Source organism: Puccinia triticina, chromosome 11A (assembly GCF_026914185.1).
Source record: "Puccinia triticina chromosome 11A, complete sequence".
Lineage (NCBI taxonomy): Eukaryota > Fungi > Basidiomycota > Pucciniomycetes > Pucciniales > Pucciniaceae > Puccinia > Puccinia triticina.
Genome location: NC_070568.1, coordinates 766,532 through 784,763, shown reverse-complemented (window position 1 = coordinate 784,763; position 18,232 = coordinate 766,532). Strand labels below are relative to the sequence as shown.

The 18,232-nt window shown below is 47.5% G+C and overlaps 4 protein-coding genes across 4 annotated transcripts; 3 read left to right on the top strand and 1 right to left on the bottom strand.

Annotated features, from left to right (window-relative positions):
• On the top strand, nucleotides 1-2,093 carry PtA15_11A76 (uncharacterized protein; the record flags this gene model as incomplete). Its single annotated transcript, XM_053161651.1, has 6 exons — nucleotides 1-168; nucleotides 235-299; nucleotides 381-389; nucleotides 631-1,021; nucleotides 1,095-1,235; nucleotides 1,311-2,093. The coding sequence occupies 6 exons, from the start codon at nucleotides 1-3 to the stop codon at nucleotides 2,091-2,093; spliced, it is 1,557 nt and encodes a 518-aa protein (XP_053024944.1).
• A 574-nt stretch (nucleotides 2,094-2,667) lies between these two features.
• On the bottom strand, nucleotides 2,668-6,767 carry PtA15_11A75 (uncharacterized protein; the record flags this gene model as incomplete). The annotated part of the gene is made up of 9 exons (XM_053161650.1): nucleotides 2,668-3,098; nucleotides 3,191-3,681; nucleotides 3,768-3,843; nucleotides 3,957-4,222; nucleotides 4,312-4,504; nucleotides 4,575-4,647; nucleotides 4,754-4,842; nucleotides 4,957-6,474; nucleotides 6,578-6,767. The coding sequence occupies 9 exons, from the start codon at nucleotides 6,765-6,767 to the stop codon at nucleotides 2,668-2,670; spliced, it is 3,327 nt and encodes a 1,108-aa protein (XP_053024943.1).
• An 820-nt stretch (nucleotides 6,768-7,587) lies between these two features.
• PtA15_11A74 (uncharacterized protein) lies at nucleotides 7,588-9,450 on the top strand (the record flags this gene model as incomplete). Its single annotated transcript, XM_053161649.1, has 4 exons — nucleotides 7,588-7,893; nucleotides 7,979-8,464; nucleotides 8,553-9,055; nucleotides 9,132-9,450. The coding sequence occupies 4 exons, from the start codon at nucleotides 7,588-7,590 to the stop codon at nucleotides 9,448-9,450; spliced, it is 1,614 nt and encodes a 537-aa protein (XP_053024942.1).
• A 195-nt stretch (nucleotides 9,451-9,645) lies between these two features.
• PtA15_11A73 (uncharacterized protein) lies at nucleotides 9,646-12,736 on the top strand (the record flags this gene model as incomplete). Its single annotated transcript, XM_053161648.1, has 8 exons — nucleotides 9,646-9,756; nucleotides 9,825-11,107; nucleotides 11,218-11,480; nucleotides 11,590-11,665; nucleotides 11,749-11,858; nucleotides 11,931-12,166; nucleotides 12,252-12,390; nucleotides 12,504-12,736. 8 exons carry the CDS (start codon nucleotides 9,646-9,648, stop codon nucleotides 12,734-12,736), a joined length of 2,451 nt encoding a protein of 816 aa, XP_053024941.1.
• Nucleotides 12,737-18,232: the final 5,496 nt, after the last annotated feature.

Below are 18,232 nucleotides of genomic sequence, written 5' to 3'. Positions count from 1 at the left end.
ATGAGCTCACCGGCCAAACCAAGGCCACGATCAGCCTACCAGCTCAGCCCAGTCTCATCAACCCATCCGAGCTCAGCCGACGACCACCAGGATGGAGACCTCGAACTCCGCCGCCAAGTGGCCCTCAAGTCGAAACTCAATGGGACGGCGAAGACTAGCTTGAATTGGGTAGGCATACATCCACGCACCTCTTATCTACCACCGGATGACATACTCATCTCTCCGTGTGATTAGTTGTGGCGGAAATCCGGAATCTTGGGTAACTGGATGAACAAACAAACTGGGAAGATCGGAATGGAGTATGTCTGCTTCCCTTTTCTACCCAAAAACTATAAATAAATACGTAGAACAAACCCTCTGACTTGCTTCTAACAAAACAGGGCATTCTGGTAAGTCATCAAGCCCATATTTGTATCCATACACATGCACGAAACAAGTCACTCTTCATGGCGAACGGAAACAAACAACAACACTAAGTGCAAGCACAAGAATATCATCAAGTCACCAAAGAAACTTAAATCACCTTCAACATACAATTCACTACACACAAATCTCGACCAGATCCATAGAGCAAAAGGGAAAACAAATCGACAAGCTGACACCGAAAACACTATGATCTGACAAAAACAGGCCGAGTTCACTGGACATAGAATGTGACAAATGTGCGCGAATTTTGTATACTTTTACCCAACGAGGAGTGAATGGGACGATCCACTCGACGCTAGACGAACCGCAACTGGAGCGCAAGACAGCCCGCGTGGCATTGAAGAAGATCCCGACGCATATCATCCAGCAAGCAGAAGGTCTCGCCATCTTCACCGTCTTCCGTTCCGAACCAGGCTCCTCATCTGCCTCGGGCTCCGGTGTGGTCATCTCCAGGGACTCGCCTACCACGTGGGGCGCTCCCAGTGGCATCTTGATCCACACTAGCGAATTCGGCTTCCTTGCTGGGGTCGAGGTGTACGATGTCGTGCTTGTACTGCGGACACAAAAATCAGTCATGTCGTTTGCTAAACCGAAGGTCAGTCGTCTTCTTGCCCATATACTTCTATGTTTATTTCTTAATATCCGCCTTGGTACGGTTATTATTGTAGGTTTCCCTCGGAGCCGAACTCGTCGTCGTTGCTGGACCGATCGGAAACGGCGTCAGTTTTGATTCAGCTCCCGAGACCAGTCCTGTATTCTCATACACGAAATCTAAAGGGATCTATGGCGGTTTTCAACTGGACGGAAACGTGAGTTCAAGACACGATGCTATCTCAGCTAGGCCATCACTCACAACTTGATCGTCAATTTTTTTGTCAACACAGATCATTATAGAGCGGACGGATGAGAATGCGAGGTTTTATGGGCGGAAGGTAAAGGCTGAGCAGATCTTACAAGGCGGAGCGGTTGCGGTACCACGAGCGGCCTCCGGCTTGATAGCGGTGATAGATGCGGCGGAGGGGAAGACGTATGATCCGGAGGACTTCCCGCAGTCGATTGATGTTGCGCCGAGTGAGGAGTCGACGGGGGTATCGACGATCCGGGAGAGTCGAGCGAAGGCGGCGGAGGAGACAGGAGTTGCCGAGGCGGCGGAGAACGAGGAGTCGTCGGAGCCGTCGAGCGTGGAGGACTACAGCCTCCGGCGCCGGACCATGCCGCCGATGTCCTTCCATCTCTCCAGCTCCCCGGGCAAGGCGAAGCCGGACCCCAAGCCAAGCCCCGCTCCTGCTGTTGAAGCCGACAAAGAAAACGCACCAGTCACCATCATCCTCCCCCTCGTTAATTCTCTCGCCGCACCTCCACCCCCACCCCCACGGAGAAGAGGACACACCGTCTCGCGCCCCTCGACCGGAGGCTCAACAGATCCTCGCCCCCCATCCACCCTCGCCTCCAGCCAAGACAAGCTCCAGCCCTCCACAGACCCAACTCGTCCTCCTGCAGATCTGGAAGCACTATCAATCCCTGATAGCGTTGCTCTTCTCTCCAATACTCCCGATAACAAACCTCCTGAGCCCTTCCTTCTCCACGAACGATCAGACTCCAGTCACTCCATCACCTCCCCCCCTAATCCCTCTGAAACCGCCCTCAACTCCGTCCCTGAATCATGATCTACATCAAGTCACACAAAAAAACTGCCTGCATAATCAGTAGTTCTCCTTACCTTCGCCTTTTTTTGTCTTTTTTTTTTCTCATGTCACCAAATCTAGAAAAATTCATCTACTTATGCATATCAGGCTGGCACAGATTCCTGGTTTGAAAGACGAAAGAATTCAAGGTCCAGAGATCCTTATTTCCAAAAACACCTGCTGATACCGACGTCATGTAACATCACCCACAGTCCAATCACAGATCCAGGCAATATACAGTCTACTTATACATTACGAAATCTTTGGGTAGATTGTATCTGATTGGGACGTGTTGATGATGAGACCACAACGCCAAGGCAAGGAAATCAATGTATAAGTGGGCCTTTTATATTGTGGATATTTTATCTACTTATGTTTTCAAACTGAGCATGTTGAGAATAATAGCAAGCATGAAAGAAGGATAAATAGGTGAAGAGAGATCACTGAAGTCCGACAAAGTATTGGCACGACACACATGTACATCACTAGGCTAGATGAATGATACACAAACAAACTTGCAAAGGTAAATGTACTTAGGACGAACATGATATGTTTTTCATTTATTCAAAAAGGGTTTGAGCAGACTTTTAACGAAGACAATCCTCTTAGCTAATCTATAGATTTCGCAATCTTCGAGGATGATTTCGATACCGAGTTCGATCCCAATCCCGATGCCAATCAACCGTTGGATTCGTTTTGCTTCTTCCAAGCTCATCACTGTGAATCTGTCTTCTTCCTCGACCTCTTCATCGCTCTGTCCATCCTCGCCTTTTGCGAGAATTTCTTCGGAATGCTGTCCGTTGTTCTCGTGCCGGACTCCATTCTGAGTCGGTGGCCTTGGCTCGTCCCTGCTGAGAATCCTCTCACTCTCTTTCCTCAATCTCAGAGGTATCAAGTCCGGTTCCATGCCCAATCCATAGCCAACCAAGTTCCTTAGTTTATCTTCGATCTGCTTCATGTGTTCCACGTCTTCTTCGATCCTCTCAACTATAGGTAACCAACAGCATACGAAGAATTTTACCCAAAAATGCATCAGAAGATCTTCAGCATGGATTCACTTATACCGAAAATACGCTTACCATAAATTTCGAATGGTTCAGTGACAGCCATGACATTATATTTTCCGCCATGATGAAATCGGAATTCATAAACCCCCTCTTCCCAAGGCAAACGTTCACCCTTAAACTCGACCCATCCAGTCTTTGGCGGCTTGGCCGAGTCGTTTTCAACTTTGAGGTCTTTACCCTGAGGATCAAAACTCTCTTCGCCCTGTTCCCGACGCTTCCCAATATGCATATCGCCTTCCCACTCTTCTTCGAATAACCCGCACCATCGTCCGGAACTTGTGACCTCGGTTACGAGGCCACTCTTGTTAGAGCCTCGCCGATAGCATCCAATCCAATCTGCTCGGGAATGATTCCAGGGCGAGGTCCACTGTAACCTAATTGGCTCACCCATATGGAATCTTAATCGGTTGCACTCGGGATCTCGGGGGCGGTGGTATCTCGACTCTTGCATCGTCAAGCGATATTGAGTTGTATCGTAACTGGACAAGTCGTTCGCAATGCGCCTACGGAACCCTTCCTACATCAACCTTTCTGCACCTACTACGACTTGCTTTTCTCCTCCAGAACAGTACGTGAATGGAACGCTCACGTTAAAATCAATCTTTCGCCTGAACTTTGTAAAAGTACTTTGGTATCCCTGACTACGCCAGAAAGTCGGGGAGCAGCTGAAGAAAAAAAAACATTTTTCATTAGTAAACAACAGCCGCTTCAATTTTTTTTGTAATAGCACCGAAGGCTATGTAACATACTCCACTTTTCTCTATCAAACACGACTTACATTTCTCTAAGAACTCGTCAAGGGCTTGGACGGTCTCGTCATAGATAAACTCAAAGGTTCCTTGAACTTCTTTGAATCTCCGTTCAAAACCTTTCCCTTCCTTCTCGTCGATTTTTCCACCACCCAGACTGCTGGCACTTTCACGATCGATGCGAAGATCTAAATTCTTTCGACGTGCGGCAAGTTTCTGGGCGTTTTGTTTCAAGACTTTCGTTAGACCGGCTTCCTTTCGAATCCTATCCCCATACACCTTCTTCATGTGAGGGCTTTCAATAAAGAGAGATAACAGTCAATTGTGTCTTTTTTCTCCTGGAAAATCATTGGGCATTACGAGAAAATAACTTGAAAGACTTACGTTTCAACAAAACTTAGAAACCACCAATGACATAGCACCGAACATAACGCCAAGGCAAATACCAATTTGTTCCCGCTCATTAAGCTCATGCCAATGAATCCAGCACCACCCATCGACCGTTCTGGATTGTTCAAGTATCTGTAAATGCCAGCGTAAGACAATTCCATCGGATAATCATCCACGAAAAAGTCGCCTGTCAAGATTGATGTTAGCACGAATAATCGACTTGTAGATCGTCTTGATGAGTGAGAAATTCGACTGACCGTAGAACCAGCCAAATTTACCCAATACCTCGTAAGTTGAGATAGCAGTCCAAACGTGAATACCAACCAAACACTGTTTTCAAATCGCGTTTTTTTAGGATAGCATGACATTATAAGCATGCGGTCTATCGGTGTTTGATTGTAAAGGTTGATCGAACATGAAGAAATATGTTACTGACTAATCCAAATGTAATTCTGATTAATTCAGAGCTCAACTCCCACTGGTTTTCTAATTTATGAAACTTGACCGACATGATCGCGAAAGAAACTATCCAACCGCGTGCAGAAAAGACAATTAGCAGGCGTTCAGTCTTCATTTCATTCCCCTGCTTTTTGATTCGCTTATTTCGCGTGAGGGGCAATTCAGGAAAATGAACCTAACCATAAGTCATTATTAATGATAAATTATAAATCCCCTTCCAATTCTGGAAGCATTCCTCGATAACCTCGAATTTCAGGTCATCGATCAAGTCGTTGTGGTCGTCTGCATTATGGATCTCATCTTCGTGTTTTTGTGCGGAGTGGCGGAACTTTCCGATCGGATAGTAATACTTCGTGAGGAAGTGTTTGACCATCATCTTGTTTTGAGATTGTTGTTTGAGTCTAAAGCCAAGTCCAAAACTAAACCAAATCCTCCAAGCTATAGCATTTAGGCTACTGATCAACAAACCCTTATTGTTGTAGATCTTTTTGCTTCCCCTGGAGTCATCTTCCTTTATAAACAGGATGAGAAAATTGTATGCTATCACCAAGATCGTCACGAAGTCGATCGATCTAAATTTATCAAAGTTATCGATCATGATCATCTCCTTTCTTCTAAAGAGTCTGTGCTCTAACTGCTCCCTAACTTCGGCGGGATCGACCGGATGCTGTGTGGGTTCTTGAAAAGTGTTTGATCCGTGAGCCGAGCTCGTATCATGATGGGTATCTCGATAATCAGGAGATACAACTTTGGGAGTTTCGTTGGGAGAATTGAAGTTGAGGGGTTGGATTTTCTTGCGTGGATGAGAGCGAGATCGGAGTTGATGACGAGGACTGGCAGCTGTGAGTGGTCTGGCTTGAGGGCCATAAGTACGTTGAATGTGTGGGTTTTCGAAATAAACGAGGAAACCGAATTGGCATAGATGGGCGAATAGAGAGACAAAGAACACGGATTGAGAGCCGGTGATCAGACTGGCGCCATAAAATCCAGCATAGCCGATCGAATACATCGGATGAGGGGCCATCTCGAATACACCGTCAAACACCAACTCTTGCAATGATAAAAAGAACGCATCACCCCAATACCATGCGAAGTCATGGACGATCCGATGGGCATCGAGTTTGACCCATATGTTGAACCCAACAAGAATGACCCCAAGAGCCCAACGAATCAAGAACACGCTCAAGTTTGACTGGTGTTGAGGTTCTTGCTGTGACTGTTGCTGATGAGGGAGCTTGAGGGAACAATAAGAAAGGCAGAAATATGAGAAGAAATCGTTCAAGAGGATGATATCAACCAGTTGTCTGAATAGTAGCCAGACGTTAAATTCGATCGGATATTTATTGAGATCGTAGTTTAAGTTATTGGTGGACATCTTCGACTTGAGTTGTTTCTCGATCCAGTTCGATAATCTCGGGTTGAATTTCGAATTGAAGAGATTTAAGTTCCTGATGATCTTGATCAAGAATTTGTTTTCCGATTGTTTCTTCAAAACCCAGCCCAAACCGACGTTATAGGTTAATCTCCAAAATAAGAACGAGACCATGTAGAATGTCTTGAGCGTCCTCCTTGGAAAGATCATCAAGGGTATCGTCTGAGCGATCAATGTTGATAAGGTGATCAAATCCAGACTCGATTTGGGCAGTCTTGGATCGAACAATGAGGAAATCATGTTGTGAGTTTCGGGTATCTTGAACACTTCGATCAACCAAAAACGACAAGCAGTCGAGTTAGCACTCCCGTCCGACATCCAAAAGGGTAGCCCACATAAAAGGCTGCTTGGAGTCGAGAGTCTACGAACCTGTACCGTCCATGGTTTTCCCATAGGTCGATTTTTGACGGTTTTTACCTTGTTCATCGTGTTTTCTGTCTGGCTCTATTTCTGCTTCGGCTTTTTGGGGACTGTTGGTCTTCGGATTCTCATCGGCCGGCGGCGAGGGTGCTACCACGACTACACCAGGTTTGCGAGAAGTGGTACTATCGTCTACCATTTTGAATGTTTCATCCACCCGGCTGAATGTGCGACTAGGAGCTGTTTGAGTCTCTATGTTGCTTGCTTCTTGGTTCTCGGCTCCTAAATTCTTGTCAGTTGGCTCCTGACTGCTTCCTAGACCCGTCTTCTTCCAACCGTCACGCTATCCGTGCAGTACCGTTGGTTCCGCGGCGTAAGTCCTACGATTGCCTGCGATCGTTGTGTTTGTAGATGACTTGATGTGTCAATCCCGAGAGCAAGACGGTGATGATTCGTGTAAATAACCAACAGTACCCTGTTGAGTGTTATGTTATGTGATTGGCCTGCAGGGCTTCCATTGCGTCATCGGCACGCCACGGGCCAAACTTTATGTGGATATGGTTTCTTCAGGTTTATTCCGACGATGATGTCATCGCCAACGACGATCGCGCCCAAGACTCCGCGACTCCGCCCTGACCATGGCGCGCTCCAAGGATTTGAGGCATGCCGTAGTGAATCCCAGCCGACATTTGTTACATACCGCTCATGAGCAGCCTAGGGTTGAATCCTGCAGTGCAATGATGGAATATGTCAAAAATTGTGTCAGGTAGATTTCCACAAAGCATTTTTAGCTTCGTCCAGGCGGAGAGGCCATCCGGTAACGATGTGAGAGGCTGTCGGCCTGCATCGGTGGGAAGGGAAACAGGAACAAAAAAAAAAAAGTTCACACTCAGGGCAGCCCTTCTGTCCTGACCGTTTCGATGGCCTCGTCCATCCGTACTCCACAACCGCCGAAGAAGCCCAAGTGACTGATAGTCAGCGAGAGCTAGCAAGCCGAAGGAGAACTGTCCGAGCTGACCATGAAGATCCCCCCTCCAGCCAGCCTGAAAGCCACCAGCACTGAGCAACTCAAGACACTCTTGAAGCCGATCAGAGCAACGCCCGAAAACCGGAGGGCCCACTTCCACAACTGGTCGGGTGAATTCAAAGCGAATCCGTTGGCGATCTTCAAGCCTGAGAACGAGGCCCAGATCAAACTCATCTTAGAGCTCTGTCGCAGAGAATCGAGGAGGCTTCGCTGTTTTGGCTCAGGTCATAGTCCCAGCGATCTGGCGTGCTCTGATGACTACATGGTCAATTTGGATCGCATGAGCGGCTTGATTGAGGTTGGTCTCATCCTTGCTTTCCTGCTGGCTTCACTCTTCCTGAGCTCGTCGACCTGAATCCGACTGTTGATTTTTTTGGTTCCAGGTGGATCAAAGTACCAAAACGATTGAGGTGTGGGCTGGCACTCGCCTCAAAGATTTCATCCAGCTATCCCATCAATACAATTTGAGCTTGTCAGTGCTTGGATCAATCTCAGAACAATCCATTGCGGGAGCCATCTCAACGGCGATCCATGGCTGTGGTTACGACTACGGATGTATTTCAACATACGTTGAATCCCTGACTTTGGTTCTTGCCGACTCGAGTCAAGTCACCGTAAATAACTCAGAGGGCCACGAGCTCTTTCAAGCAAGTCTCTGCGGCTTAGGACTCACTGGAGTGATCACGCGAGTCAAACTGCGTTGTGAAGATTCGTTCAATCTTGAGGAAACGACCTACGCGATCCCGTTTGATGTGTTTGTAAATCACTACGATTGGATTGCCAGGAGCGCTGAGCATGTGAGGATGTATTGGTATCCCCAAGTTGATCAGGTGAAAGTAGAAAGGTTGAATCGGACGACAAAGCCAAGGGTGAGCTGCTTGTTGACCGTCACTACGCACAAATTCCCCCCGGTCATCCACCGCGGTGTTAACGAACGTGGTTTGCACGAATTTCTAGGATCGCGAAACTTGGAAAACGCGTCTACGAGAGAAGCTGATGAAGTGCTTTCAGTGGTACATCCAGCCGGCGGTGCTCTTGCTCACCAAGTACCTACCGAATATCACGGATCTCTATATGAAAGCATGCTATCGCTTGCTGCACGAGCCGACCGTATCGATATCGATCGACGATACTGAAGCGATCGACCGGGATACTCTAGATGCGTTGATCCAGCTTGAGACGCTCAAACGCTTGCCGAAAAATCGGATCAATGCTAGTGCGAGTGTCTTCAACTTCGATTGCGGACCGCCCCACCACACATACGAGGGCGCAATCCCATACGAGCTCACTGCAGAGGCATTAAGACAATTCCGCTCGTTCTTACATTCTGAAAGTCAAAAGATCGGAGGGGGGCTCAAGATGCATTTCCCCATGGAGATCAGACCTGTGGCTGCCGATACCATCTGGTTATCTCCTTCGTGCGGCCAACGAGTTACTTATCTTGGTATCGTACAATTCAAGTGAGCTTTGATATACGCATCTCCTGCAAATTGTGCTACAAACCTTCCACACTGACCATGACCACGTTTGAAAAAGAGCGTTTGGGCTGGAGATCAACGGAGAATACAAAAATTTATTCAAGGCATTCGAGAAGATCTTGGAAGCCCACTATAACTTACGACCTCACTGGGCGAAAAAACACTCGCAGACCTTCAAGAGTCTGGAAAGATCGTATGGGGCAACCAACAACAATTTCCAGCGGTTTCTGGATGTGCGCGATCAAGTGGATCCCGAATTTAGGTTTTTAAATCATTATGTTTTTAGACATTTTGTCAAAAATAATCACCAGATAAACAATGATCCTCAAGATGAAGATGTGGCCAAGGAGAATGAGATACCAGAGCACATTTTGTAACGTTATCTAACTTTGTAAATAGCTGAGGTGTTAGCGAGGTGTATGTAGCCGCAATGAGGGATCCCAAACAGTATTTTGGTATCGGAAGTCAGAATGTGCTTGCTGTGTGTGGCGTATGGAAGCTTATGTCATCAGCTGTTGAGGGCGGGGTGAGTTGGGGATGGACTGGGAGGCGACAGTTCCTCACAAGGCGAGATGGAGAACCGGCCGCCGAAGCCCGCCAGGAGGACTAACATCACCACCATCCGCAAGGCCAGCAATGCCCTCCACCGGAACAAGGCCTGCCTCAACTGCAGAGCAAGAAAGGTATGTATCCACTCGAACACCCATTGACTGTGTATTACTGACCCTGGCCTTCGCATCGATCCTTGCAGACCAAATGCGATGCGGTCAAGCCGATCTGTTCGTCGTGCAAACGCTTGGGCCCCGAACAGCAGTCGCAGTGCAAGTACGACCAACCACCCAAGTGGCTAGAATCCGTCGTCTGTCCCAACCGGACCCAGCAGAACCGGATAGCAGAGCTCGAGCTCAAGCTGGAATCTCTCGAGCGTACGCTGGCCCAGCGCAGGACTTCGGCGGCCATCAAACACGAGCAGCAGCAGCAACTACCACTGCCATTGCCGACCGGGATAACCTACCAAACAACACCCCACCTCCAAACCCAGCCCACGCCGTTCTTCGTCTCCGATCAGAACAGCCACCTCTTCGCGCTCGCCAAGCAGGACGAGCTTACAGATCCTTATCATCAAGCCTTCCAGCCACTCTATGCTGCCGATCACCCTCACCCTCATCATCGCCATCGCCAGTCGATCTCCTTGATCGACAACCCACCGATCAACCATTCCTTGGTCATCAGGCAGCATGATGGCCAACTCACCCAGGTCAGGCAACATGATGGCCAACTCACCCAGGCTGAATTCAACCCATACCCGTATCACTTCATAACCCCGATCTTAGACTCGCCCAGTCCATCGGCTACCTCATCTATACCCGACCCATCTCCCCCGTCTCCCTACCATCTTCATCAGCTGTCCGCCGCCCAAACATTCGACCCGTGCCTGCCCATATCCGAGCCGAATTGGTACCCCCATCTGCCCTCGCGGAAGATTTGCAAGCTGCTCATCAAGGCTTTCTTCAATCGACCATTATCGCCCTTCACCCTAGTCGAGCCGATCGGCCTCCAATCACGCCTCGATCTCAGTATCCTAGACCCCCACTTCCCCGAGCCAGTCCTGATCCATGCGATATGTGCCACCGGCGCACAGTACATCTCCCGCGAGCTACTCGCCCCGGTCTACTGGAGCCACCCGCAAGGGCCACACGTCCATCATGCCGAATGGGCCGAGCGCTTACTCAACACCGGCATCGCCACTCTGCGTGAACCCCGCAAACTCCTCGAACTGGCCGAGGCCGCCGTCCTCTGTTGTCAGTATTACACCGTCGTCGGTAAACCGCTGATGATCTGGAAGTGCTTGGGATGCTGTATCCGCCTCTCTACCCTCGTCGGCCTCAACCTCAACAGCCACAACAATCATTCATTCTCTCGTCCTCAGCATAACATTGCGTACAACGATCCAGGGTTAGAAAAAGTCTCGTTTTGGCCCGATGGTGTCGGTGTTCTAGATAGGCCGACGAACGCGAACATTCAACACTATCGGTGTGTAGCATTCATATCTACAGTCATCATACAAAAAGAGGCACTGCCCAACCACTATTAAAAAACTTGGAAAAACTGACCAAAATATGATTCCGAAATACCACAAATAGCACTCTCTTATGGTGGTACGTATTTTGTTGTGATAAGATGTGTTCAGCCGCGGGAGGGTTTGCGTCGACGGTGGATGAACGGGACAGTCTGATCCCGATCTCGAGTCCGGCGATCTACCGAGTGAACGAGCAAGATGGGAGTCAGAGACCCATGACACGAGAGGAGGAGGCGGAGGAGCGGGAGTTCTTCTCGCCCAGTTCACCCTCGTTCTTCTACAAGCATCGCACTGGCGACCAGGGCAGTCTGCAACTCTTGATCAAGGGTCAGTTATCATCCCTTTCTGCTTTGCTATTTATGTTTGAAATGATTCCGGTCTCTCCCCTCATCCACCTCGCACGTGGGTTTGCTAACCTGGGTTTTTATTATCACAGCGGCAATCCTGTTGGGCAAGGTCAACACGACCCTCTACAGACGGTCCCACCCTGCCAAAACGGCCCAGGAGATTCAGTTCAGCCATTTTCCCATCCACAGGCCTTGCCCGAAAACAAAGATTGTTGACTGGCACGTTTCATTTTTTTTTCATGGAAAAGGCACGAGCATGAAAGCTTGTCCAATTTAATCTGGGGTCTATATCACTCGATCCCCCCGAGTTTCAAGAACCCATTCAAGTTAACAAGATACGGCCAACTAGATGCCTGTCGTAAGCCCGCTTTCCGCGCAAAAGCAAATTGACCAGAGTGAAAGCTAACGAAAGGCACGCTCGAGAGTGTAGTTTTATCGGCACACACGTTGATCCACACGAGCTTGATCCAACTGAACGAGGATCTGGTCTGTCTCGACCTCCACCCACCCGCCGAAGACGCGCATCTCCAGATCTGCCAGCTCTCGGGACAGCTCCTGATCGACTGGTTTCTCCAGCTCATCCAGCACAAGAACCTCGGCCTTATCAGCGTCGATCTGGGTCAACTGTTGTGTGGAAATCCAACCCTGAACTTCGGACTGAGCGTCGTTCGTCTTCTCTTCCTGCTCCACCCTGGCAAATGTTTGGTTTATGATTGACGATCGCTTTTTTTTTTATCTCGGGCAACCAAAGGCTATGCGAACTCATTGTAGATTGATCGCTATCAATCGCGTCTTCAAACCCTCCGCCTGCACCGAGCATGACTCATTGAGCCTCCAAATTGAGCAGATCTTGGGACACTTGAGTAAGTCGGCCAAGATGCCATTAGAAGGTTAGCCCCTCCCCTGCCCCCCCCCCCCCCCCCCCAAAAAAAAAAGACAGACAATCTGAAGATGAAAGGAACGACAAAAAAGAGCTAATGGTCGTATCTTTTTGGTGATATAGGTCGGATTATCGAGCTCATCACAGGCTTGCTCCAAAACCCTTACTCTCTCCTCCCCCGCTCTTTACTCTTCCCGATCATCGACCCGTCCAGGACGACGTATTATCAGCTGCCCAACAACACCCATCCTCCTCCGCACCAAGGCTTGATCAAAAAGCTTGGCGATGATGATGGCCACGAGTCTATGAAGAGTAACTTTGCATTGGCTAGAATGCTGAATTGCTCCTCTCTGTGACCCCCTCTCTCTGCGCTTCTTTCGCCGTCTCACCCTATCCGTTATTTTAAATATTTCATGTCCTAAAAGCCCCGCTCTTTCTTTTCGGATCATCTTGTATCTTATCTGATTCCTCTCTCTCTCTCTGCTTGTGTGTGTGTACCCCGGAGGACAATTTGCTTGACATGTAAAGCCTTACCCTGAGGCTGATATTTACATCATATTTTTTTTCTTGAATTATCAACTGAACCTGGACCTTTGTAGTGGACTTGTCTATTCACTGGAACTGCCCTTTCTCTCTCTCTATCTCCCCTCTATTTCTCTCTTTTTGCTGTCTGTCTTCAGCTTGTTTGCTTCACTGCACACACCTCTAACATTGAATATAAGATCTTATCCTGGTAGGATTAGTTTTTTTAGTTATTATTACCATTTGGTAAACGAGGTGTTTTATTTTTGTTGTGGAGAGATCATGGTCCTGAGACTGTGGATCTGTCTTTCTGTTCCTTTATCTGATAACCTGCTGACTTCCCGGCCCCGCCGGGTCAGCTGGGGAGGGGGGTCTCCCCCCAAAGGGGGAGCTGGCAAGTTTGGCAGGTCTCATTTCATATGTAGATATCCCTTTCATGTGTACATACCCCTGTTATGCTATTCTGGCTGGATTCAATGGCAGATGGAGTGTTTACTAAAAGCAAATAAAAGGTTGCTCAGGGGTATGCTCATTTGCAAGGTTGAAAATTTGCCTCAGCCTACTGCATGAGCACTACAGCATGTTCAGCATTGAGATGCTGAACAAGGTACACACTCAAGGTGCACCAGCATGGAATTTGGGTGCTTGACTCCAGCTTGATTCAAACTTGCTGCATCTCAACTGCAAGCAGTTTCTAGAGTTTTTCTTGCAGTGACAGATTTCAACCTCTCACAGGGAATGTTTCTCTTGCTTATTGTTCTTCAAGCTCACTTTGTATTACATATGCATAATGAATATGCATAATATTGCTTGTATTTATAATACCCAGCGGGATTGTACCCTTTCTGTTGTAGGTAGTGTTATGGCCTGGTGTATACCTCTCCGGGGGAGAGTTGATGCCCGCTACAATCGTGTAGTCGGGTGGTACCTTTTCTTCCTTCCCCGGGGTTTTTACAGGTTATGAGCCCAGCGTTACCTTTGTTGCGTGTTCAATTCCCATTGCCTGCATCTCGCACATGTCACATCTCCCCAGCTTGTAACCCTCACATAACATGACATAACTGTGTTAGCTACTCCTAGTCTTACATATAAGCATATTATTGATTATTGGTTTAGGAGTGTGGTTGCCTTAAAATAGTTCCACGGTTCATGGGTGCCAAAAGTCCCATTTTAAGATAAATCATAGTATAGTCTTTAAAAAATAGCATTAGTATAGTAGCCAGTATGCGTGAAAGTTGACAGTTAACAAGTCTGTCGGGGAGTAACACTTAGATTTGTATGTAGTTTCACACCAGTCCATTTGGTGTCCAATCCAATATCACCTCTGTTATCAGTGATATTGGCTTGCGGGGGAGTGTTATGGCCTGGTGTATACCTCTCCGGGGGAGAGTTGATGCCCGCTACAATCGGGTAGTCGGGTGGTACCTTTTCTTCCTTCCCCGGGGTTTTTACAGGTAGCACCCTCTTTCTTTAGGGTAGGTCCCTTTGAGGCTGTTCTCCTGTCTAAGGGTGGGACCCGGGGTTCGGGACGGGGCATGAGGCTTGTCCCGAAGCACAGACCCCGGACTGATTGGGGCATGCCCTGAACCCCGGGGATGGAACCAAAAAAAAATCAACCCCTGAGGGCAATATAGTCGTTGCCGCTGGAGCCTCAGACCATATATACAGACAACAATCCGGATCCCACGGCCAACCTAAAAAAATGAAGTGCAAAAAAATCCAATCCAACAGTTGCTCTAGCACCCCTCCGCCTTCGAACCAAACAGTCATTGACCTTGGATCCAATGATGAAGCAGGAGATGCACCATCAAAATCGCCACCCAGATCACTCAAAAGATCTTGGGTTTGGAACCACTTTGTTGAATCCAAAGAAACCAACGAGGTAGTGTGCCAGGTCACGATAGCCCGGAAGAACAGTGCATTATGCGGAACTCGATTGAAAAAGGACAAAAGCGGTAGTACCAAGAATCTGCATGGACACCTCTTGTCAGCCCATCGATTGGCCGATCCGACTATCCAGAATAAGACAAAGAATAATCAATTTGACATGGAAAAATGGGCAAAAAAAGGAAAGATTGAAGCAAAGGTGAGTCATTTTATAATCACTTTATTTTTTGTATCAACATATTATGATTTATTAAACGAGAAAATTCTTTCACTTTCAGGTTGAACTTAATAGTGAATCAATCAAGAATGCCCTTGTTTACTTCCTGGCAGAGTGCGACCTGCCATTCACCGTGGTTGAGCAAAAATCTTTCCGTGACTTTGCTCGGCTTCTCAACGAGGGAGCAATGCCTTTATTGGATCAAATTAGCCGAAAAACGATCACAAATCATCTCGCTAGGGTACATATTCAATGCCAAGAGACCATCAAGATTCAATCACTCCTCAAAGAGGATTTTCTGTCGTTCACTCATGATGCCTGGACTGCTCCGAATGTTACTGCGTTCATGGCGGTAACAGTCCATTTTATTAACAAAAAATTTGAGATGAAAGACATCACACTTGCTGTTCCTCATGTTCAAGGTTGGTGGTTTTCTTAAATTTTCATTACATCTTCTTTCCCAACCTAATTAACCCATGTTTTGAAAACTCTCACCAGGAAATGATACGGGCAAAAACTTTGCCAATATATTTTATGATGTTCTCGACAATTACGGCTGCCTTGAAAAGTTGCATACAATCACTGCCGACAACGCCTTGACGAACAACAAGATGGCCCACGAGCTAGCTCTCCAGCTCGATGGATTCAAACCCCAGACAGATTTACTGGGTTGTATTGCGCATGTCATCAATTTAGCCGCTACCGCTGGGATTTTGGTGCTCGGAACGATTGAAGATGACTTAGACGGAAAATCGATCCTCACGACAGAATTGGAAACCGATTCAAATGAAAATCAGCTTACCACTCCTGCCAAAGAACCTAAAGCTGCAAACACCATCCTGAAGCGAATTCACGGTTTATCTAGCTACGTGCGCTTCTCCCCGCAGCGACGAGAACGATTCAAAAGAGCTGTCAGTTTTGCTCAACCTGATCTTTATGCGAAGGGCGTCAAATGCCTTGAGATTGATGTAAAGACGCGCTGGAACTCAACCTACGAAATGTTCCAACGCGCGATTGCTCTCCAGGAGTCCTGTACCCAATTTTGCCAAGCCAATCGCGAAACCGCTCGCTATCTCTTATTGCCGGAAGAATGGGCCCAAGCAAAGAAAGTTATGACTTTGCTTGAGCCCCTCAGCAAGGCAACGTACATGCTTTGTGCAGCAAGTTATCCGTCATTGAATTCCGCACTCCCAATTTACATTACAATCGACAAAACTTTAAAGGAACTCAAACGTGGTCTTTCTAGCGAATCTCAGCTTGTCTCGGTTGCTAGTCGGATGATTGAAAAAATCAGTGGATACTTGAATGACGCTCTCAACAAACCCATCTATATTTGTGCAATGATCTTGGATCCGAGTTTCAAAACATTGTTTTGGAAGAATAATGGCAACTTCATTATGGAGAACTACATGATATCAACGGACGACATTATTGAAACCTTCACCTCGATTGCGCGTGATTTTGAAGAGAAGCACAACAACGAGTTCAAGAAAACAGGTGATGCATCCAAAACTAAATCTCATTCTTTCGTTCCATCGACTAGCGGGGGGTTCTTCGCTCAAGCTCTATACCAACAACCCGATCAGCTCGAGGGAGTCTCAGCTGAAATCAAGCACTACCTCAAGAAAGACATTGAGCCGCGTGAAAGGAGGACTCTTCAATACTGGTCGAATCGTCAAATAACGTTTCCGATCTTATCGAAGATGGCACGCAAATACCTCTCCATTCCTGCGACCAGCGCCTTGTCAGAGAGAGTTTTCTCTAAGGGGAGGCGGGTGGTTTCCTGGCAGTGATCCTCCCTCAAGGCCGAAAGCGTGGAGCAACTTATTTGCCTCAAGGAATGGTACCGAGCCTTTGATGGCCCATTGTAATCTCATCATTTCATTCAGTCTGAGTCACATCTACACGAGTAGAATGTAAATAAAATGAGTTTTGAGCAGAGAAAAGAGTTAAAAACTCAAAAAAAAGATGCACCCTTGCCCCCATCTGCAGAGCCTGTCATGACCCGGGGTTTGGGGCATGACTTGAGTCCCATCCCGATGCCCTCACCCCAGGGCATACGCCCCGGGCCATTTCCCGAACGCCGGGGTTCGGGCCCCAGCCTTACTCCTGTCAAACTATATGTTGTAGGGATGTACCCTATTAGCTATTTAGCCCACCAAAGCCTGTTCCCCTGGAGCTAAAATCCCTCACCCAAGGGTATAAAAGGAGGCCTCTCTCCAGCCATTTGCTCCTCATGTTGGCAATTCCCCCCACATCACATCATCTCACTCCTCATCACACCAAAATATATACTACCTACAAATTTATATTATTACCCTTACAAGTGCAATAAAAAGTCTAACACATTTTTCTCATCATCAATATAACAAGTGCCTAGTGCTAGTACCCTGTCCTTGGTTCCAATCCTGGTTGAAGCATAGTGCTCCCACAACCTTCACGCCTCACCTGAGCCAACCCGGGTTCCATTCCCGCTCTTGTCATTGATAACAATACCTCACTCAACCTCAGTTCAATTCCCCCTCTTCACATATTCATCACCAACACTCATTAATGCTCTATACTCTATACACATATTGATCAAACAACTTCATCCTGAACCAACCAATCCTATCACGTGATTAAAACTTGTTGAAATGTTGTAATCCTCAGTGGTCAAAATCAACACATCAGGCATGGACTTGGTAGCCTAGTTGGTAAAGGCAGCACTTCTAGTATAGTGTCTTAGCTTCAAGCTAAGGTTACTGGTTCAAATCCTGCCCAAGTCAATCATTTTCTGCTAAGCGTCTGCAAAATGCATTGTTAGTTTTAACAAAACTTGCCAAGCTTACCTTGGTGGGTCTTGTTATCTGGTAGTTAGAAGGGCAGAGCTTGCAACTCCACCATCCCCTTCTCCATTCAGCAAAAGGGTTTCACAACCACCTTTCAAGTGTTACACCGGGTACCCAGTGAAATCACTACTACTCCTCTCAATGACCAGAGCAAACTGGTCATCAAGAGGGGTGCTCCTCTCAATAACCAGAATGGAACCGGTCACTGAGGGGAGTTTCTACTCCTCTTGATGACCAGGACGGACCAGGGCATTGAGGGGTATGCGTACTCTGCTTGATGACAGGTCTGCGCCAGCCATTGGGGGAGCTGGCATAATGCGCTTGATGACTGGCCTGTGCTGCACAGCGGCCGGATGTGTAGCTGGAGCTTCTGTTATTTTTGGTATTTATTATTT